Source organism: Perognathus longimembris, chromosome 2, assembly GCF_023159225.1.
Source record: "Perognathus longimembris pacificus isolate PPM17 chromosome 2, ASM2315922v1, whole genome shotgun sequence".
Classification (NCBI taxonomy): domain Eukaryota; kingdom Metazoa; phylum Chordata; class Mammalia; order Rodentia; family Heteromyidae; genus Perognathus; species Perognathus longimembris.
In genome coordinates this window covers 28826891-28850072 of record NC_063162.1, presented here as the reverse complement: position 1 = coordinate 28850072, position 23182 = coordinate 28826891, and the positions used below count along the sequence as shown (strand labels likewise).

At 39.9% G+C, this 23182-nt stretch overlaps 1 protein-coding gene across 3 annotated transcripts in view; it reads right to left on the bottom strand.

The window, feature by feature from the left end:
* Ide (insulin degrading enzyme) overlaps window positions 1-23182 on the bottom strand; it is a 70413-nt gene that overhangs the window by 18994 nt on the left and 28237 nt on the right. For all 3 annotated transcript variants that reach the window (XM_048338694.1, XM_048338695.1, XM_048338696.1), the window contains exons 5-14: window positions 21147-21269; window positions 19563-19675; window positions 18729-18891; window positions 17137-17229; window positions 16613-16704; window positions 14968-15048; window positions 12393-12496; window positions 6796-6898; window positions 6008-6130; window positions 3002-3084 (exon numbers count right to left, since the gene is read on the bottom strand). In XM_048338694.1, the coding sequence (XP_048194651.1) occupies window positions 3002-3084; window positions 6008-6130; window positions 6796-6898; window positions 12393-12496; window positions 14968-15048; window positions 16613-16704; window positions 17137-17229; window positions 18729-18891; window positions 19563-19675; window positions 21147-21269 (1078 nt within the window). The remainder of the gene's footprint in view (window positions 1-3001; window positions 3085-6007; window positions 6131-6795; window positions 6899-12392; window positions 12497-14967; window positions 15049-16612; window positions 16705-17136; window positions 17230-18728; window positions 18892-19562; window positions 19676-21146; window positions 21270-23182) is intronic.

Below are 23182 nucleotides of genomic sequence, written 5' to 3'. Positions count from 1 at the left end.
ACAGTGCCCAGGCCCTGAATTCAAGCTCCGGGACTGGCAGAGAGAGAGAGAGAGAGAGAGAAAGACAGAGACAGACAGAGACAGAGAAAGGCAGAGAGAATACTAGTTTATTCCTTAGGTTGCATCCACATCAATAAAACTAGAGTGGTCAGTAAAACAAATGACAGATCCTATTGTACAGCCACAGCTAGAATTAGGGGAAAAAGTATTAAAAGAGGGAAATATTTAAGTGACAACAAGTAACTAAAAGGAAGAACTATTGTAGATGCCAAAGCTTAAATAGAATCAACTTATCTTCATTCCCCCCGATATGAAATCTAATTCTCCTCAGGTCACCTGAGGTAATAGTAAATGCAAGTCAACAGACTGATTTGATTCTAATAGTATGCTTACCTTTATAAAAAGCAAGTAAAAGATTAATGAATTCATTTAATAAACATGTGTTACATGCACTACATGGCCAGGTTCTTCTCCAGGCCCTGAGAATACAGAAGGAATGAATCAGGAGAGTCCTGACCTCGCAGAGCTTTTAGCCAGGTGGAAGAGACCTAAGCTTAAGTCTGATATATCAAGCGCCATTGTGCTAAGGAGAAAAACTCAAGTGAACAAGGGGAGTAAGGAATGACAAGGTAGACCACTAGCTCAGGTCACTCTGTTGACAGCGACTCTTAGGCCTAAACCTGAGGTAAGCATGGGTGCCCAGGGCTATCTGGGGGATGAGAGGAAAACAAATGCTACTGTTTGCTTTGCTTATTTGGCAGGTAATTAATACTTTCACTCCATTTAGAGAATAGTAAGTACAAAATATAATGTAATGTAATATATGATATGCACATACTGATAGTAAGACCAACGATTTTATTAAAACTGATCATTAAAAATTAGGTTTAAGGGCTGGGGATGTGGCTTAGGGACAGAGTGCTTGCCAGCATGCACGAAGCCCTGGATTCAATTCCTCAGCACCATATAAACATAAAAAGCTGGAAGTGGCACTGTGGCTCAAGTGGCAGAGTGCTAGCCTTGAGCAAAAGGAAGCTAGGGACAGTGCTCAGTCCCTGAGTTCAAGCCCCAAGCGCGTGCGTGCGCACACACGCACACGCACACACACACACACACACAATGGTTTAAAATGTTTAGCCACTTACAGAATTAAAACCAAAGAGAAAATTCTTTAGTTATCTACACATTCTCCAACTGGAAGACCTAAATGAATGTTTTGGCATTTGATTTCTTTTTTTTTTTTAACAAGCATTGTACAAGCCAGGCATGGGGTATGCCTGCAATTCAATCTCATTAGTTCCAGTCTCAGAACGAAAACAGAGTTAGGGATATAGCTTAGTGGTAGAGCCCTTGACAAGCATGCACAAGTCTCTGGGTTCAATTCATAAGTACTACAAATAATATTAATAATAAAAATGTAAAATATATGATGACAGATTTTCATTTTTAGGCAAACAAAGCTGCAAAACTGAAAGACATCTCTCTCTCTCTCTCTCTCACACACACACACACACACACCATTAATACAAAAGAGAGACCATGATATTGACAAAGTTCAGCTCCACAGGTACAACTTTTTCCAGGTAGGAATAAAATGTAAGGAAAGCCAAGTCTGGGAGTTCAAAGCTGTATGATTCAAGTGTCCTAACGCGCTATATCTTCAGCAGCTGTGCATGCTGCACAGGCCTAAACTTAACTTTAGATCACACAATTCAACTGGAATAAATTCTGGTTCATTTGGACTTAAAATATATTAATTTGCAATCAGGCACTATATACTTAAATATAATTTAAGGTGTATTTATTTATTTATTTTTGCCAGTCCTGGGCCTTGGACTCAGGGCCTGAGCACTGTCCCTGGCTTCCTTTTGCTCAAGGCTAGCACTCTGCCACTTGAGCCACAGTGCCACTTCTGGCCGTTTTCTATATATGTGGTGCTGGGGAATCGAACCCAGGGCTTCATGTATATGAGCCAAGCACTCTTGCCACTAAGCCATATCCCCAGCCCTTAAGGCGTATTTATTTATTGCCAGCACTGGGATTTAAATGCAGGGCTTCACGCTCTTGATTAGGTTTTTTGTTCCAGACTACCACTCTACCATTTGATCCGCACCTCCACTTATGCCTTTTTGGCAGGTTAGAGACTCTCAGATTTACCTTCCTGGGCTGGCTTCCAAACAGGATTCTCAGTTCTCAGCCTCCTGAGTAGCTAGGATTATAGAGTATGCCACTGGCACCCAGGATTCTCTTTTCATTAAAAAAAAAAAATCTTTCTAGGAACTGACAAAAATTTCAGAGTCTGTCAAAGGTATTCTGAAGAAACTGATTTCAGCAGCCAAGTGGAAAAACAGAGCTCTACTATTAAAAAATAAATTAGGCTTTGCAATGATCTTGATCAACCATAAGCCATAACCTAATATATCAAGTTTGGTGTAAAAAATTAAAAATCTCAGTACTACTGGGTCATAGGGGAGTTCTATGCTTAGCCTTCTGAGGAATCTTCATACTGCTTTCCAGAGTGGCTGAACCAGTTTACATTCCCACCAACAAAGAAGCAGGGTTCCCTTTTGGCCACATCCCCTCCAACATTTGTCATTGTTAGTTTTCTTTTTTTTTTTTTTGGCCAGTCCTGGGGCTTGGACCCAGGGCCTGAGCACTGTCCCTGGCTTCTTTTTGCTCAAGGCTAGCACTCTGCCACTTGAGCCACAGCGCCACTTCTGGCCATTTTCTGTATATGTGGTGCTGGGGAATTGAACCCAGGGCCTCATGTATACAAGGCAAGCACTCTTGCCACTAGGCCATATCCCCAGCCCCGTTAGTTTTCTTGATATAGGACATGTGAAGAGGAAAAATCAACAGCCTTGGTTATTAACACAATTTCTTAGCAGCAACCTACCTCTATCTAGGCAAAACCTAACTCCTATTATTTTAAAAGGTAAAAAAAAAAAGAAAGAAATGTAATTGTTAACATTTTAATGCTTTATAGTTAGATTTATCTTACCTGAAAAATTCAAAGTTGAGGCAAGCCTTCGGCAAGAAAAACTTATCATCTTGTTTGAACCACAGTTTGCTCATAGCTGTATCCTGTGATGGGAGAAACAATTTGGTTTGGAAAATTAGGGCTCATGCCGGAGGAATGGGAAATCAATTTACTCTTTCAGGAATTTAAAGTTTGTTCTGGAGGCTGCTGTCACATGGCTTGAAGCACAGAGCTGGCAAGCAGGAAGCTAACAGAGAAGACTGGCCTCCTGTGGCAGAGAGAAAGCCCTCTCCATCCCCTGGACCATGGACACAGAACATGGTGGAGAAAGAGGCAGATTGGTGCCCTCATTCCAACTGTCCTGTCCTCATCTTTCTGGACACTGTGAGGCAGATGGGTGCAGGTGTGGCAGCCAGCTCCACAGGGCCTACAGAACCCCTGCCTGCTGTATTCACGAACTTGGATATTCCCCCTTCTACATCTAGAGCAGAGATAAGTCTGCCCAACTAACAGAAAAAGTCAGAAGTGCCAGTACGATACCTGTGAAGTCTAAGGTTGAGGCTTCTATCTAGAGCACTCACTAGCCCTTCTGGATCACTACTTTGGCAGAAGACAGCCCAACTAATACCCTAATGTGTACCTAGTAGAGCACTAAGGCCTTGTAACCACTACACAACTGCATTTGGAAGAGAATCATCCAGCTCTACCTGAACTTTCAGATGACCAAAGCCATGTCGACCAGCTTGACTACACACTCAGAGAACCTGAGCGCAAACTGCCACTTCTGAATGTCTCACCCCCAGGAAATTCACAACAAATGTTTGCCATTTCACTTTATTATTTTAGGGTTTGTGTTTCTAAACTGATACATTTAAAAAGAATTTGTTATGTAGTGACTGGAAACTAAAACACAAAGATGAACAAATCAGCCTGCCACTGGACTCTCACTTCACTCATGTTATACTAGGGATGGTCTTACTTACTTGGAATTACCATGAAATTCTGCCAAGAAATTGAAATGTCTAATTTGCTCCTTGATGTACTCCAAGAAAGCCTATTTAAAATAAATAAGCAAGGACTGAGGGTGTAACACAATGGCAGAATGTGTGCTTAGCAGGCACAGAGTCCTGGACTCTCCAACACTAATAAATACAAGTAAGTAGCTAATAAATACTAGGAGAGGTAAGCAAGCTATACCTAACATGTAACTTATTTTAAGTCATTGTAGAAGAAAAAGTGGTTAAAGTTAAAATTTTTAAAAAAAGCTATTTGCTTGAGCTAAATTAGATTGTATACTCTTCACTGGAAGGGGTGACATTGACCACAATGTACTATACTCATAATCTGATTTCTTCAATTAAAACTTCACAGACAAGGGGTTTCAAATGGAGAACAGCTTAACATTAAAAAAAAATCATGTTCCAAAACATCAATTCTCATCTTATGAACTTATGAATATCTGAATGTTACGTCTTCTAAAGAAGACAATAAAAGATATGGGTGAATAATCATGAGTTTTAGTTTGTAAGTTTAGAAAAGAGAATGTTGCTGTAGTAATTTGACTTACTTTTCCACATTTACTACCCATAGTATGAAACAATATGAAAAGAACATTCTGGAAAAAAGGAAAATGTCCACTTCTCAGTCACCCTCTAATTCATATAAAATCCCATTAACTTCACCCCTGTATCCTAATGAGCTTTTTTTTTTTTTGGCCAGTCCTGGAGCTTGAACTCAGGGCCTGGGCACTGTTCCTGAACTTCTTTTGCTCAAGGCTAGCACTCTACCATTTGAGCCACAGTGCCACTTCTGGCTTTTTCTGTGTATATGGTACTGAGGAATTGAACCCAGGGCTTCATGCATGTTAGGCAAGCAGTCTACCACTAAGCTACATTCCCAGCCCGAGAATTGTTTTTTTAAGTGCAGTAAACCTAACAGCTTCCCTTGAACAGCTGTCTTCTAGGCTCAGGAATGGTTTCTTACTGTTAACTTTCACAAACCTATTTCCTGGTGAGTTGCCAGTGAACATGGACAAGAGGCTGGGATCTTTTGACTCACTTGTGGTTATAGTCCAGACATTATTTCTCTCCTTACAAAGGAAGCAATTCGGCTGGGAATATGGCCTAGTGGCAAGAGTGCTTGCCTCATATACATGAAGCCCTGGGTTCGATCCCAAGCACCACATATATAGAAAACGGCCAGAGGGGCTGGGGATATGGCCTAGTGGCAAGAGAGCTTGCCTTGTATACATGAGGCCCTGGGTTCGATTCCCCAGCACCACATATACAGAAAACGGCCAGAAGTGGCGCTGTGGCTCAAGTGGCAGAGTGCTAGCCTTGAGCAAAAGGAAGCCAGGGACAGTGCTCAGGCCCTGAGTCCAAGGCCCAGGACTAGCCAAAAAAAAAAATAGAAAACGGCCAGAAGTGGCACTGTGGCTCAAGTGGCAGAGTGCTAGCCAGGGACAGTGCTCAGGCCCTGAGTCCAAGGCCCAGGACTGGCCAAAACAACAACAACAACAACAAAAATTCAAAGGAAGCAATTCTGTAGGTTCTATGTTGTTCAGTAGTTTCGTTTCCTTCTGAGATATTTTAAACCTAATATTCTTCCATTCTTTCTGCAAGATTTCTGTCATATCTTAGTATATGAGACCCCTAAATCAACAAAATACCAAATGTAAAGTATTACCCCCACTAAGTTTCCCATGCAGTAAGTCTATCTCCCAAACTAAACTACTGAGGGTGTAGCTTCAGTGCTAGAATAAGTGCTTAGGGTTTCTAAGGCCCTGAGCTCAATCTCTAGTACTGAAAAATAGAACAACAAACAGAAGTAAACCAAATAAAGCTACTGATTCTGTTGGGGGTTGTGGGAGATGGGTGGGGTGGTACATGCCTATAGAATCAGCTACTTGAGATGATAAAGCAGGAAAATCACCTGATCATAGGAGTTCAGAGCCATCCTGAGAAACACAGTGAGACCCCCAAACAAAACCAAAAGAAAATGAAAAAAACATAGATCCCAACATATTACCTTAATAAGAACAGGGTACGATGTTGCATCTTTTTCTAAGGATAAGATCTCAAAATTCGTAGGAATAAATTCATTCTTTGTTGGGAGTTTAAATTTCCCATTCAGGTCAGCATTCTGCCATTTCTGGATAAACAGTAACACACATACACACACACACACACAAAAGCAATTAAGAGTCTGTTTTAAAAGTTAAAAAAGTGTCTGCACTGAGAATATAGCCCTGGGTTCCATCTCTAGCACTGTGCTACGAAAGAAAAAGAGATGTGTCTTTGCTCAATATCTAAACAAAAATATGTTAAGGGAATAAATATCATCTAACAGTCTTTTCCATCACATGTAAAAGGGTTACAAGCAGAATTTACTGGTGGGTCTTCATGAAACTTGAGTTTCTCTTGGGGCACTAGAGAAGCATGTATTCATCACTAATCCTTTCCATATCTCTAAAATGATCACCATAAGGAATTAACAAGGCTGTAGAACATAAAAAAACGAAGTGGCACACTAATTTGTACAATGACATATTTTCCTGACTCTTAGACAATTAGGTATCTACGTAAGAACTATCGACTATGACAAAGCAGTTATTTCCATGTTTGGCCTGCAGCCCAGGCTTAAAGGAGCTTTTTTCCCTTCAGTATTTCTTAGGGCCTGACTCATATCATGGAATCTTCTAGGGACAGCACTTAGTGGGACACCCCCATCTGTCCTCTGGACCTTAAGTCTGTGGAGTCAGGGAGCTCTCATGGCTCCTCCCCCATCAGGCTCATTCCCAGACAGAGGAGCCTTACCTTGATCACTTCATCAGGTATAGCTTCCTGTTTGTATTGGGTTCCATACCACTCTTCTGTACGATCAGTTTTTCCTTCAAAAGATTTGGACACGATTGCAACCCTAGACATAGATGGGAAAAGCAAACAGGAACAAGCCATTAAACTCATGATGCAAATACACATTTAAGAATCTGGGGCTGGGAATATGGCCTAGTGGCAAGAGTGCTCGCCTCGTATACCTGAAGCCCTGGGTTCAATCCCTCAGCACCACATATATAGAAAACGGCCAGAAGTGGCGCTGTGGCTCAAGTGGCAGAGTGCTAGCCTTGAGCAAAAAGAAGCTAGGGACAGTGCTCAGGCTCTGAGTCCAAGGCCCAGGACTGGCAAAAAAAAAAAAAAATAATAATAATAAAAAGAATCTGACCCATAAAATGTAAGTAATACCCAAGAATGTGCTGAGCCTCTTAAGACAAAGTAGATCTTGTGAGGCTTAACCCAAATAGGCAAAACCCCAAAATATCCAGATGTATGTGTGCATGTACACATAACATATAATATGTAATAAGTATATGCACATGTGCATGTCTGTATGTATAGATGACACACATAACAAATATATACATATACATATGTATGTATATATTTTAATATTTCTGATTATAGTTCCTGTTATCTTTTGGTTATATTGCATTATTCTTAGTGTGAAAAAGTGCTTACAGGGGCAATTATCCTAACTACTCAATTACCCAGTTTAAAAAGATTGGTAGGGGGAAAAATGAAACCAAGTTATTTAAAAATGGTTTTTATGCCAAGTGTCTATGGCTCACACCTGTAATCCTAGCTACTCAGGAGGCTGAGCTCTAAGGATCACAGTTCAAAACTAGTCTAGGCAGAAAGTCTGAGAGACTCTTATCTCTAATTAACCACTAAAAAGATGGAAGTAGTGCTGTGGCTCAAGTGGCAGAGTGCTAACCTTGATTACAAAAGCTCAGGGACAGCGCCCAGGCCCTGGATTAAAAGAAAAAGAAAGGGCTGGGGATATGGCCTAGTGGCAAGAGAGCTTGCCTCGTATACATGAGGCCCTGGGTTCAATTCCCCAGAACCACATATACAGAAAACGGCCAGAAGTGGCGCTGTGGCTCAAGTGGCAGAGTGCTAGCCTTGAGCAAAAGGAAGCCAGGGACAGTGCTCAGGCCCTGAGTCCAAGGCCCAGGACTGGCCAAAAAAAAAAAAAAAAAAAGAAAAGAAAAATGAAGAAAATGACCTTTCCTTTTCAAACTAAGACTTGAAACAATAAGAAAAGGAATCAATGGGCTATAATGACTGTTGCCTTTAAGTCCAGATGCATTCAACATTGACATGATGAATTAAAACTGCTTTGTACAGCTACTTAAAGATTATTAAGGGCTGGGGATATCGCCTAGTGGCAAGCGTGCTTGCCTCATATACCTGAGGCCCTGGGTTCGATTCCCCAGCACCACATATACAGAAAATGGCCAGAAGTGGCGCTGTGGCTCAAGTGGCAGAGGCTAGCCTTGAGCAAGAAGAAGCCAGGGACAGTGCTCAGGCCCTGAGTCCAAGCCCCAAGACTGGCCAAAAAAAAAAAGATCATTAAAAAAAAAAAAAAAAGAATTAGTGGAAAGGGCAAAGGCTTGCAATCAGCAACTTGGACTCTGGTAGGTATGCTGATTCACTTTGATATCCTGCCAAAAATCACAGTTAAAATCTAAATTAGGCAAGGTCATTTAGATTCTCTGAGCTTCCGTTTCATTACTTTTTAAATAGAAATTCAAATTGAATGAATTCTTTTTCTGTTAATAGAGCTAGGGTTTTTTGGAGGTGAGGATCAAATCTGTAGCTTTGCCCATGCTATTTTATTACTGAGTCACACCCTCTACTACTCCTCAAATTAGGCTTCTTCTTCTTGCCAGTTCTGGGGCTTGAACTTGGGGCCAAAAGGTCCTCCCAGACAAAAAGCTGCAACAAAAAAATCCCCAACAGATTGGATCAAAACTATTAATGACTCAAATCAAACATGTTTTATTCTGAAACCCAGGATAGGTAAATGAGCCAAGTGATTTAAATAAAATCCTACTTCCAAGCACCAGTGAGTCATATTCTCTGATGCTTAGGCAACAAGCAAGCCTAACACAATCACTGTCCATCATTCTTTAGAAATGCTCAAGGATATGAGAAGAGGCAGAACACTACAGCAAATGTTCAATTTCCAAAAACGGAAAGAAGTGGAACCTGAACATTATAGCCAGCAGATTAAACACTGACTTGACACAATTTCACAGTCAAGAATGTATACTCAAATTGAGTGCCAGTGGCTCATGCCTGTAACCCTAGCTATTCAGGAAGCTGAGAGCAAAGGATCGAAGTTTGAAGTCAGCCCAGCCAGGAAAGTCCATGAGAATCTTTTTTTTTTTTTTTTGGCCAGTCCTGGGCCTTGGACTCGGGGCCTGAGCACTGTCCCTGGCTTCTTTTTGCTCAAGGCTAGCACTCTGCCACTTGAGCCACAGTGCCACTTCTGGCCATTTTCTATATATGTGGTGCTGGGGAATCGAACCCAGGGCCTCATGCATATGAGGCAAGCACTCTTGCCACTAGGCCATATCCCCAGCCCCTCCATGAGAATCTTATCTCCAATTAACTACCAAAAAGCTGGAAGTAGAGCTATGCTCAGGTGGTAGAGTGTTAGCCTAGGGTAAAGAAGCTAAGGAATAGCACCCAGGCCAAGTTTCAAGCCCCAGTACTGGCAACACACACACACACACACACACACGTGTGCGCGTCACACACAGAGTCAAAGTAAGAGAAAAGAGAAATGGAGATACGTGAAGACTCGGAGACATGCTGCAACTGAATGCAAGTCTTCAGATGCTTATTAAGTATGGGATGAATAAATGACATTGAAATACAGGTTTTAATACAGCTCTGTTAAAAGACTAGATGGACTCTTACTAGTTTCTTTCTCTGTGTTTGTGCGTGTATAAATATATTTTGTGTATTGTGTGTGTGTGTGTCTGTGCACACTATACACACACACACACACACACACACACACATTTCCCTGGGTTTTATCTGCTCAAGTCTGGCACTCTACCACTTGATCCACAGCTCTACTTTTGGCATTTTGGGTGATTAATTGGAGTCTCATAGGCTTTCCTGCCTGGGCTGGCTTTGAACCACAATCCTCAGATCTCAGACTCCTGAGTAACTAGGATTATATGCTTGAGCCACTGGCACCCAGATAGTCCTTCAATATTAAAGGGCTATAAATGGGTCAGATGCCATGGCTCATGACTGTAATCTAGTTACTTGGAAGATGTAGGAGGTTCACAAGAGACCAGGCCCAGAGAAAGTTCACAAGATCTCATTTCAAATGAATAAGCTGGGTGTCATGGTGGTAGCATGGCCTGTCATCCTAGCTACTCAGGAGTTTGAGAGAGGTTTAACTAGGAGGATCACAGTCCAGGCTAGGTAAAAACTTAAGACTATTTAGGGGAGAAAAGAAAGCTGAGAACATGGCTCTAGTGTTAAGAGTGCCTGCCTAGAAAGCTCAAGGTCTTGAGTTCAAATTCCTAGCACTAAATTAATCAAATTCCTAGCACTAAATTAATCAATCAAGTAATTAATTAGTGTTGTAAATAAGCTTGCTATTTTACCCCAATGTGGAAATATTTATTAAGTCCAAAGGCAGATATTATGAGGAATCTGTTCTGAATTACCTGCAGCAAAAGTCAGTTAAGTTAATCAAGATTAAGAAAAGGGATAGGGTGGCTGGGAATGTGGCTTCGTGGTAGAGTGCTTGCCTAGCATGCATGAAGCCCTGAGTTCATTCCTCAGTACCACATAAACAGAAAAGGCCAGAAGTGGCGCTGTGGCTCAAGTGGTAGAACTCTAGCCTTGAGCACAGGGAAGCTCAGGGGCAGTGCCCACGCCCTGAGTTCAAGCCCCAGGACTTGAAAAAAAAAAAATAGTGATAGAGTGCCTTGACTCAGTTCCCTGCTGGGGACCCAAAACCTGCTGCACGAGAGGCTAAGATGGCCTGGGAATCAAGAAAAGTTCCTGGGACCAGAATATAAATATAGGCTGGTTGGATTATGTAGTAGGGATGTTTAAATAGGTTTTATGTAAAGAAACTGTCTTTACTTAAACCTTTTATTAGAATGGACAGTATATATACCTGAGGACCACTTTTCCTTCCCTGGTATTTCAAACAGAAAGCTGTATCAATGGGACAAGCTAAGCTGGTGCAAAATAGAAACCAGAGGGCTGGTACAGACACATTCTTTGATAGCCATATGTAGTATACAAAGTTTAGGGCATTAAGTGATAAGCACTTCCAGTGACAATAACTGTGTGTTTACTACTTTGCTATGGGGCATGAACTGAGACTACCTCAATAAACAAAGGAAATAAAACAATCCTGATGCCTCATGATTCAGAGAAATACAATGATCCCTTATCTATCAGAGGAGTTACACTTCAGAGACCCCTGTGATAGGTGAAAATCTGGGAAGTAGCAGCGTTAGTCATCCCTCACTATACCAAGATTCATTTATTGTTACTTTACAGTAGCTCCTGCAATTGGTGAGGGATCACTACGTATTTTTGAAAGAACTCCGAGATACAGTGAAGCCACAATAAGTGAACTGTGATATAGCAACCGACGACTGTACTTTTAACAGAGGAAGTGGCATGGAAAAGGTTTAAACAGAATCACATTGCCTGAAGAATGCAAGAAGGAGATACAAGAAAAAAGCCCTTCCTAGAACTGACTCAGACTCAAACTGCCCAAGAAGCAGCTAGAATCCACCACTACTCAGGGCCCTATCAGGAAGTCTCAACTGACCAATGAGTTTCTCAGTGTTCAATGAATATACATAGTAACTATGAAACCAAAGCATCTTACTAGAACTTCGAAATTCTCAAAGTCTGATAATTATCTGTGCTCATTCAAGCATCCTAACAATCAATATATTTAAGTAATCATAGCACCCAGCAGAGAGAGCATCAGAGCTGCCCAGGATTAGAAGGGTCACGGCTATGCTCACCTTGTTTTAAGGCGAGGAAAAACTCCTAGCCACCTAATGGATGAAGCCTGTTGCTGAGGGTGAGTACAAGGGTTCAGGTTGGTTTGTCATTGATGTTATTTCTATCACTTGACTTTCTGGAGAGGATGAGGATGAAGAAAAGTAGATAAAAAGATTGGCATGTATCGGCTGATGAAGCTTAGGGTTGTTTTCATTATACTATTTTCTACCTGCATAATCCTACTTGATTAAAAAAAATTGAAGGGGGCTGGGGATATAGCCTAGTGGCAAGAGTGCCTGCCTCGGATACACGAGGCCCTAGGTTCGATTCCCCAGCACCACATATACAGAAAACGGCCAGAGCGGCGCTGTGGCTCAAGTGGCAGAGTGCTAGCCTTGAGCGGGAAGAAGCCAGGGACAGTGCTCAGGCCCTGAGTCCAAGGCCCAGGACTGGCCAAAAAAAAAAAAAAAAAAAAAAAAAATTGAAGGCACTTTATTTACAGCTTCAATTTTTCAGATTCTGATCATGACCCCAAACTGAGACTATAACAGTAAATTGTGTAGGTGACTCACCGGACATTTTCTGGTCTGAGTTTATCAAGAACCATTTCTATTAAGTCAGGTCTAAATTCTTCCAGCAAATATTCAGCTACAAGAACTTCTTCTAAGGGGTAGTACTTTGAGAAAGGAAAACACAAATAAGTAAAAGTTACAAGACGAGCACAGGACTTAACTTATTAAAATACATAGATCTATAACATCAGATTTTACAATATTGGAAACTTTCTGTAGCTCTGAATCTTCTATCACATGCTTTAAAATTATTTTTAAAAATTATATTTTTGTTATCTTTAAGTAACTGTACAAAGAAGTTACAGCTCAACATGTCCATTTATAAATACAATGCATCCGGGCTGGGAATATGGCCTAGTGGCAAGAGTGCTTGCCTTGAATATATGAAGCCCTGGGTTCTATTCCCCAGCACCACATATATAGAAAACAGCCAGAAGTGGTGCTGTGGCTCAAGTGGCAGAGTGCTAGCCTTGAGCAAAAAGAAGCCAGGGACAGTGCTCAGGCCCTGAGTCCAAGCCTGGCAAAAATAAATAAATAAATAAATACATACATACATACATACAATGCATCTCAATAATGTCACTCCTATTAATTTAATTTTTTTTGCAGTGCTAGGGATTGAAATCAAGACCTTACACATACTAGGCAAATGTTCTTCCCCTGATCTACCCAGCCCCCAGCCCTACCATAGCTTGTGTGATGATTCTAATCTTTGGATAAACTGACATTATGGACAGCAAAGTCATATTTCTTTCCAGGAAAAAAAAAGAAAGCAATATGTTTGGCTAAAATTGATTCCTTGTTAAGCCTGGTGCCAAGTTGCTCAAGCCTGTAATCCTAGCTAGTCAGGATGCTGAGATCTGAGGATCATGGTTCAAAGTCAGCCTGGGCAGTCCATAAGATTCTTATCTCCAATAAACTACCAAAAAGTCAGAAGTACAGATGTGGCTCAAGTGACAGAATGCTAGCTTTGAGCAAACGTAGCTCTGGTGCAGTGCCCAGACCCTGGGTTCAAGCTCCAGAACTGGCAAAAACAAAACAAAATAAAACAAACAACCATAAAATTGATTGACTGGTAATGAAGAAAATTTGATAGCAAATGCTGACACCTATAGTTATTTTTAGTATAAAACATTTTTCTTGCCTTTTGTTTGTGGGTGGGTTTTTTTTGTTTGTTTGAGTCAGGGTATTACTAAAGCTAGAGGGCCCAGGCTGGCCTCAGACTTGCAATCATCCTGTCTCAGCCTCCCAAGTACTAGGAATACAGACATGTACATATCACACCCAGCCCCATACTTCCTTTTTTTTTTTTCTTAAGTAAATATGCATTTTATTGAGGAAACATCATCTAATTCCTCACAAAATAAAACTTTTAAAAGTTTTTCATTTCTTTTTTTTTTTGGCCAGTCCTGGGCCTTGGACTCAGGGCCTGAGCACTGTCCCTGGCTTCTTCCCGCTCAAGGATAGCACTCTGCCACCTGAGCCACAGCGCCCCTTCTGGCCGTTTTCCATATATGTAGTGCTGGGGAATCGAACCGAGAGCTTCATGTGTAGGAGGCAAGCACTCTTGCCACTAGGCCATATTCCCCGCCCAAGTTTTTCATTTCTTAAAAGTTCTGGAAAGGAACTAACAAATGGCAAAACAGCAACATCTTACACAAAAAAGTAGCACTGTACTATTTAATAGATTGTTGCATTAATATGCCGGTTTCTTAAATAGTTGGAAATCATGAAAAAGAATGTCTACAGAATAAAAAGATGGATCCAGGTGCAGCATATAGAAACAAGAATGCCTAATATGGCCATTTCACACTAATAATTTATGACTTTGCATCTCTAGATACTTCATATTAGAAACCTTTTAAGATAAGTGAATTTCTCATAATTGTGTGGTCTAAGTATTCTATAGTTGCAACTTTGATTTTTATATTAAATCAATAATTATTTGAAAGCAGCTTAAGAAATTTTAAGTGGATGAGGTTTCTGTTTATACGATCATTATTCATTTGTAGTACTATTTTATTACTCTTCTTTTTATTAAAGGGAATTTTTTTTCTTATTTATTGTCAAAGTGATGTACAGAGAGGTTACAGTTTCATACGTTAGGCCTTGGGTACATTTCTTGTACTGTTTGTTACCTCCTCCCTCATTCCCCCCTCCCCCAGCCCCATACATTTGTATAAACAGAATTTCCTCGTAAATTTTTATGAGTGAAGTCACACATCTTATACTCTTCTTTCTCTTTCTTCTTTTTAATTTTTTTTTTGGTTGGTCATGGGACTTGAACTCAGGTAGTCTAGTTAAGAAATTACAGCTATTTAGGGTAATAACAAAGGAAATGGAGAAACAATGATTCAAAGCTTTCATAGAGGCCACATGTGGTGTATGGTACAACTAAAAGCACGTAGGCAAAATACCTATGTAATGAAAATATTACAGGTGATGATTTTTAGGGTGTTAAGAGTTTAAACATGTCATGTCATCAAAGTTTGTCCAGTTTCATTGAGTCCATAGTTTTATACCACAGCATCAACATTTATATGCACCAAGGTAAACAGCAAATAAGATAACTTACATGCAATATTCCTGCAATCTTAGATGTGTAGCCCCGTGGCCTCTCTTTGTCTTTAAATCTAAAAGCAACAGCTTTTAAGTCCTAAAATAGAAGTTAATCCAATTAGACATAGAGAACCACTATTTAGAAATATTAAGTTTTAATGTCTCATTTAAATAATAAACTTTGGACTCAAATTTAACCGTATCACATTTTCTGAGGGAAAAAGTGGCTATGCTTGACTTAGGAATAGGTAGAAATGGAAAGAAAATTTCTTAAAGTGTATAAAACTAATCAACCTAGGCTTAATCAAAGTAAAACTAATAAACACACTTGAATGGAAATAAATAAATACAGAATAAGACTATATAGACTAAATTATTGAAAGAATTAAAGAATTAGAAAGATCTTTGTGAAATCCAACAGTTCCACACATGTATTGGTGATCTGTTCAGAGAGGAAATTACTGTCCTAATTTCTACAAGTGCCGACGGTATCTTTAGATTTTGATCTAAAGAGGCTACTTCTCAACCTAAAATATATTTCAGAATCTTCATAGGTCTTAAGTATAAGAAAACCTCCTGGGCTGGGAATATGGCCTAGTGGTAAAGTGCTTGCCTCGTATACATGAAGCCCTGGGTTCGATTTCTCAGCAACACATATATAGAAAAAAAAAAGCCAGAAGTGGTGCTGTGGCTCAAGTGATAGAGTGCTAGCCTTGAGCAAAAAAGAGCCAGGGACAGTGCTCAGGCCCTGAATTCAAGCCCCAGCACTGGTAAAAAAAACCACAAAACAAAATAAAAAGGAAACCTCCCAAGGAAGTGGAGATGTGGCTCCAGTGGCATAGCACCAGCCTTGAAAAAGCCATGCAAGAACACAGGCCCTGAGTTCAAGTCTCAGTACTGGCATACACACACGCAAATTATTATTACTAATTTCTTAAAAATATAAAATAAATTAAAATCCTAAAAGAAGTCTTAAAAATTTGGAAAGCAAAGCTTGTTTTACACGTTAAAAAAGAGACACTTAAGCCTTTCCATATAATACATTTCACAATAAAATCACTTTTAAGAACTTAATTATAGTTGGGCACAGGGGCACACAACTGGAATCTCAGCACTTGGGAGGCTGAAACAGAAATATTTTAAGTTCAAGGCCAGCCTGAGCTACATAGCAAGCAAGATCTTGTCTCAAAAATAAATAAACAAATAAGAAAGAAAAAAGAACACAACCATACACAAAACAATTCACTATTTCTTTGAAGTTCGCTTTAGGTTTTTTATTACTAGATCTGAAAATGACAGACTTCATGTAACTTTACTCAGGGAGTAACATAAGCCCTAAAAAAAAAAAAAAAAAAAAAAATACCAGCCGAACAAACTGTTAGCTTTCTTCTAAGGGACAGAATAGCAATCCATTATTCCCTCCTAAAAAAAGGGGGGGGGGGCTAAAAGATATCTTAAACCCCTAGTTGTGCTCCAAGTAGCAAATCAAACTAGGGCAATTAAGTCTTGACTAATATGAAATATGCATTGCAAAATTTTAGATGTTAATTAGGAAGAAAAAACTTCAAAATTTAAACTGGGCCTTAGATTTAAATTAATTCACATAGATTTGCTTTTGAAAAATAGAGTCCTTAAGAAAAATTTTGGTGAAACAAAAGTACCTTGCACTCTTGGAAAACCCATTCTTGAGGTCCTTCTGCACGTAACTTCTGAATGTATTGAAACATGTGCAAAATTATATCTTCAACATGTACTGGAAAAAAGGGGCACACTTAAAAACCATTCAGTCCTTGCATCCTTCAAAGCAGTGAGCTCACTCCTAAAGTACAGTCAGGTAAGTGGTCCTTGTTAGAAAATGGAGTCCTCACCTTTCTGAGTCTGGTGTTAGATGTCCCCCACATGGCCCTGAGGGCTCAGGGATATTTGAGCAGTAAATGAGCAAATGGAAAGCCAAGCACACATTGTACAAGTGCAACATAATAATGAGCAGTTAGTTAAAGTAGGGGGAGGATCATCCACAAAACAAAGGCCAAGTACAAATGAAATACAATGGATAAAGTATATGAATTAAAGTGTCTACAGCTCTTCAACACAGAACAGATCCACAGCAAAAAAAGAAAAATTAAAAAGAATAAATCAGAGGAAGTACACTTTTATTCAAAAAGCAAAGTCAATCAATACTTACATAATCCTTCCTCAGTTAGGTCCACATTAATGATAAAAAACATAAAACCACGAGCTCCTTCCTTCTGTCCACCAACCAGAGTATTTACCCAGCCTGAATAATTAAAAAAAAAATCAACATGGTTAAATGTGGGCTTCTTTTATAAGGGATTTTTGTTTTGTTTTGTTCTTGTAGGTCATGTAGTTTGAACATAGGGCCTGGGCACTGTCCCTGAGTTCTTTTTGTTTTGGTTTGGCTTTTGCCAGTCCTGGAGCTTGAATTCAAGGTCTGAGCACTCTCCCTGGCTTTTTTTTGCTCAAGGCTAGCACTCTACCATTTAAGCCACAGTGCCACTCCCAGTTTCCTGTTTATGTGGTACTGAGGACTCGAACCCAGGGCTTCATGCATGTACGCAAGCACACTATCACTAAGCCACATTCCTAGCCCCTGTCCCTGAGTTCTTTCTGCTCAAGACCCATGCTCAACCACTTAGAGCTCCAGCTCTATTTCTGCTTTTCTGGTGGTTAATTAGAGATAAGAGTCTCAGGGACTTTCTTGCCCAGGCCTGGCTTTGAACTGTGATCCTCAGATCTCAGTCTCCTCAGTAGCCAGGATTACAAGCATGAGCCACCAGTGCCTGGCAACAAGGGATTTCTTACAATTCATATGTTCTAAGCAATTAGAATGGATCTCTTACATGAGCCGGGCAGGGAGAGAATGAGAGAAGAAAGCAGTTTCAGACTAAAGGATTTATAGGGAGGAACTTCTCCTGATGACTCGTCAAATTAGTTCACAACAAGGGTAGAATATTATACTTAAATGTTATATAAACCAAGGCTGATATAAGGTTATATATAAGGTTTTATATAAGGTTATAAAAAACCAAGGCTGATCAAGCCCCACCACTGACAAAAACCAAACCAACAAAAAACAAAAAACCAAGACTGAACTGGGAGGGGCTTTGGAAGTCATCTATTGTCTAAATCCTGCATCAAATACTGATTTGATGAATCAGAGCAGATGTTTTGCAGAGATGATAAAGAATATCTAGCATGGGCTTTTCCTTTTTTAACAGTGTTCTTATTTAAAAACATGGCAAGGTTGAGTGCCAGTGGTTCACGCCTATAATCCTAGCTACTTAGGAGACCAGTCCTGGCAAAAAACAAAGTCTGGAAGATTCTTTTTCCCATTAGCCAGCAAAATGCTAGACTGCAAGTGCAGCTCAAGTGGTAGAGTACTAGCAGTGAGTAAAAAAGTCCAGTGAGAGCTTGAAACCCTCAGTTCAAGCACTGGCACAGACACTAAAACTAAATAAACAGACAAATGGCAGGGAATGAAGCTCAATGGGAGGTCACTTGCCTTGTCTAAGCAGCATGCACAAGGTCTAGGCTCCAGCCAATACACATGATGCCATCTTTTGAAATACCTAACCTTCACTGATTAGTATTGAAGGGTAAAGCAGATTATGAAAGGAAAAGAAAAGCATACTAACAATCACCAGTCAATCCACTACCCTAAAACATATGTCTTCTCAGGAAGAAAGGAGGAAATAAAACCAGTGTCAACACTCTCATGGTGGACTACACCCAAAAGATACCACCCAACACACTTACCCTTTGATTTCAGCTCTGATAACAGACTTCCAGGGCCTTCATGCCCAATCAAATGACCAAGATAATGCCCAGGATTTGATTTGTAGTATTTCTGAAGGTCGGGTATGGGAAATGTCACATAAAGATTCCTAATATCCTTAATGGGCACTATTTTATAAAGTTGCTGGGGGGAAAAAAAATCACAAATGATTTGCAATGTACAAGTTTACTGAATAAAATATTCACAGGCTATAAAGAATACTGATTTCATTGTATCAACTACCAGACCACAAAGCATTCAATGAATCAGGTTCCCAATCCACTGGAATCTTACCACAGTGGGTAAGCAATCCACGTTTGTGTCCTGGGCACTGAAGATAGTTTTGGATGCTTGCCTTCTGGCACCAGATAGGAGTGTCAGTCTGCCAGGCTACAGCTACCAAAACTATGATTACTAAGCAAAAATCAGAACATACTGGTATTCTTTTGGTGACACAAACATAGGGAATTGATTTGATTATTCTGAAAAATAAGTTCAAAAAATTTTAAAATATATTTTTACTATCTTTAAATAATTGCACAAGTCGCTGGGGATATGGCCTAGGGGCAAGAGTGCTTGCCTCGTATACATGAAGTTCAATTCCCCAGCACCACATATACAGAAAATGGCCAGAAGTGGCGCTGTGGCTCAAGTGACAGAGTGCTAGACTTGAGCAAAAAAAGAAGCCAGGGACAGTGCTCAGGCCCTGAGTCCAAGGCCCAGGACTGGCAAAAAATTAAAAAATAAATAAATAATTACACAAAGAAGTTACCATTTTACATACTTTTTAAATATCTTAAGTATAGTGTACTCACCTTAAGATGTTCCTCTTGGAAAGGGTGTTCAGGAAATTCTGGCAATGGGACATTTTTATTCTCTACTTCAGAAAATAATTTGACCACCAGATTAGTCAAATCATCTAAAGATTCTATAAGAAAAGAGACATTGGAAAGAGTACTTAAATACTGATAACATAACATAGGTAGTATCTAAGTTCTTAAGAGCTTCTACAATGTCTCAGCTTTAAAAGAAAACCTGAGGACTGGGAATGTGGCTTAGTGGTAGAGTGTTTGCCTAGCATGCATGAGGGCTCTGGGTTTGATTCCTCGGTGCCACATAAATAAATACAAAAAATTTAAAAAATAAAAGGAAAACCCAAGAAAAAAACAAAACAAAAAACCCTGTACCTGATAAAGTAAATCATAGCACTGCATAAGTAATTTCTAAAGCCAGATGCCAGTGATTCAAATTTGTAATCCTGCTACTCAGAAAGCTGAGATCTGAGGATTAAGGTTCAAAACCAGCCCAGACAGGAAAGTTCATGAGACTCTAGACTCCAGTTAACCACCAAAAAGCTGAAAGTAGAGCTGTAGCTCAAGGGGCAAAGCACCAGCCTTCAGCAAAAAAGCTAAAGGACAGCAACCAGACTCCGAGTTAAAGCCCCCCTACTGACTGACACAATAAATGAATGTGTGAGTGAATAAATACATAAATAAACAACTGATTGTTTTCTAAATCTTTTATTTCTAGAAGTAAGCATACATGTTTTGTTGGGTTTTCAAGGTAGTATATCTCACTATGGTGCTCAGAATGCCCTCAAACTTGAGATCCTTCTGTTTCACTATCCTGAGCGCTAAGATTATAGGTATACACCAATATATTACATCTGACTATATATGTTTGGGGCTTACACTGGGCCTGGGCACTGTCCCTGAACTTTTTTTTTTTTTGCTCAAGCCTAGTGCTCTACCATTTGAGCCACAACTCTATTCTTCTGGTTTTTTTGGTGCTTGATTGGAGATAAGAAGCCTCACAGATTATCCTGCCCAGGCTGGCTTCAAACCATGATCTCAGCCTCCTGAGTAGCTATGATTATAGGAGTGAGCCATCTGCATCCAGCTTACATGTATTTTTAAGGATGGTGTTGGCCACATCTGATAGTTCATCAGGAGGACTACAGCTCAAGGTCAGCCTTGGCAAAATGTTAGAAAGACCCTAATGCAACAGACAAGCTGGGCCTGGAGGCTTATGACTGTCTGTAACCCCCACTGTGTGGGAGGCATAGATAGAAAGACTGCACTTGATGTCCATGGACATTTTGATTTTGTCATTTTTTTTTTAGTGTTATTAGGTTAAATCTGTCATTCTTCACTTTACATCCTTTCTTATCTATGACTTAAAACACCTATTAGTAACTTCTAAAGCTATCTAAGCTTCTTTTTTTGAACAGAATAAGTTAAAAATAAGATTTCCCTTGACATATTCACCAATAAGCAGACCATTCTCCAAAACTTTGAACAGATAAATAGCTCTATCATATTTCCTTCTTCCAATATTTTGAAAAATTAACAAATGGAAAACACATATTATTCAATTATATGAAACTGTAGAGTTCTTACCTCGACCCAAGACACAAATAGCCATTAAATTGGATGAATAGTAAGTGGAATGGAACTTCAAAAGCTCTTGTCTAACATCAATGCCTTCTTGGTTGGGTCGAGTCTCTAGAGTATATTTGTTACCTGCAAGGAAAGAAAAGCATTTCTTAGGAAAAGCAAAAACTGAGTAGTTGTTTGTGTTTTTGTTTTTCTTTCCTGGTCCTTTAAGTGTGCCTGTACCAGGTCTTGAACTCAGGGCATCAAGCTCTCACTCAGCTTTTTCACTTATGGCGAGTGCTCTACCACTGAACCACATCTTTATTTGTTGATTAACTGGAGCTCAAGAGTCTCCTGCATGGGCATGCTATTGACTGTGACCCTCAGTTCTCAGCCTCCTGAGTAGCTAGAATTACAGGTAACAGCCCCTGGTGCCCAGCCTTACTTTTTTTCTCTTCTTATTCTTTTGAAACACGGGCTCCTGGGGCTGGGAATATGGCCTAGTGGCAAGAGAGCTCAACTTGTATACATGAAGCCCTGGGTTCGACTCTCCAGCACCACATATCTAGAAAAAAAACGGCCAGAAGTGGCACTGTGGCTCAAGTGGCAGAGTGCTAGCCTTGAGCAAAAAGGAAGCCAGGGACAGTGCTCAGGCCCCGAGTCCAAGGCCCAGGACTGGCCAAAAAAAAAAAAGAAACACGGGCTCCTTATGTAGCCCAGGTTGGCCTTGAACTCACAATTCTCCTATCTCTGCCTCCTGAATTCTAATTAGCACTACAGGTGTATGCCACCATGACTACAACCGCAGTTTGTGAGCTTTAAGGTTTTGTTACTTATTATATACATTTCTATAAGATGCACTTTAACAACAAAGTTCAAATACACATGGTAATTAGACAAATATTTGAACCTAAGCTGGATAAACAGACATCAGAGTAGAGTAAGACTTTTCAACTAGAGTTTTCCATAAGGAACTAAGAATGCTTTATATAAATTATATTTTTTGGGCTGGGCATGATATTGCATTTCTGTAATCACTGTCCTCAGGAGGCTAGAGTAGGAAGATTGAAAGCTCAAGGCCAGACAGTGCTACACAGCAAGATACTATCTCAATCCACCCCCCCCAAAAAAAAAGGGAGAGGGAAGGGTACCTCTGTACATCACCTTTATAATAACAATAAAAGTCAAAAAAATCCTCTAAGATTGTTATTATGAGCATTTTTTAGACAAAATGAGATTAACATGACCTCCATTCACACTTAATTTAATTTTCAATTCCCTCTGTGGGCCATAATTACTGAACAGAGTCACTAAGGGATCATTTTGGAATTTGTCAAGTTACTTGTGGAAAGAGGAAAAAAAGTTCTATTTTGAGCTGAAACATTAAATCTGGGATGTGAATTCTCATGATGCTGGCAGGCAAAAATAGGATACAATGCTATTTTTATAAATTTCAAGTGATACATGCAATATCCCACTACGAGCTCGCTTATGAAATTTTAATAATTCAGTTGGGGTAAAATAATGCACAGCAAAGTAAATAGTAGAATTGTCCAAATACTATTTTGCAAACAAGACCTTGCAAAGTAGGGACTAAGAGATGAGCTTCCTATCATCGACATCTCTGGGAAACAGTATCGTGAGTAGAAACACCCGAATGCCCTAGGAACTCTATGTTACTGGTCCTACCTGCATGACCATGTAGGATTCTCTCTCCTGCAAAGCTGAAGCTGGTAGAACTTTTTTATTATTATCAAGTACATGTTAAAGGGGGTTACAAATCCCTTAGGTTAGGAGTCCAATGCTTCTTGGCCGATGTCACCCCTCTTTCAAGAGAAATGTTCTTTGTGTGTTTTTTAAAAAATATTTTTGTTGGTCGTGGGGCTTGAACTCTGGGCCTGGGCACTGTGTCCTTGAGCTCTTCAGCTCAAGGCTAGCGCTCTACCACTTTAGCCATAGTGCCACTTCTGATTTTCTGGTAGTTAATTGGAGATAAGAGTCTCACAAACTTTCCGGCTTGGGCTGGCTTTGAACTGTGATCCTCAGATTTCAGCTTCCTG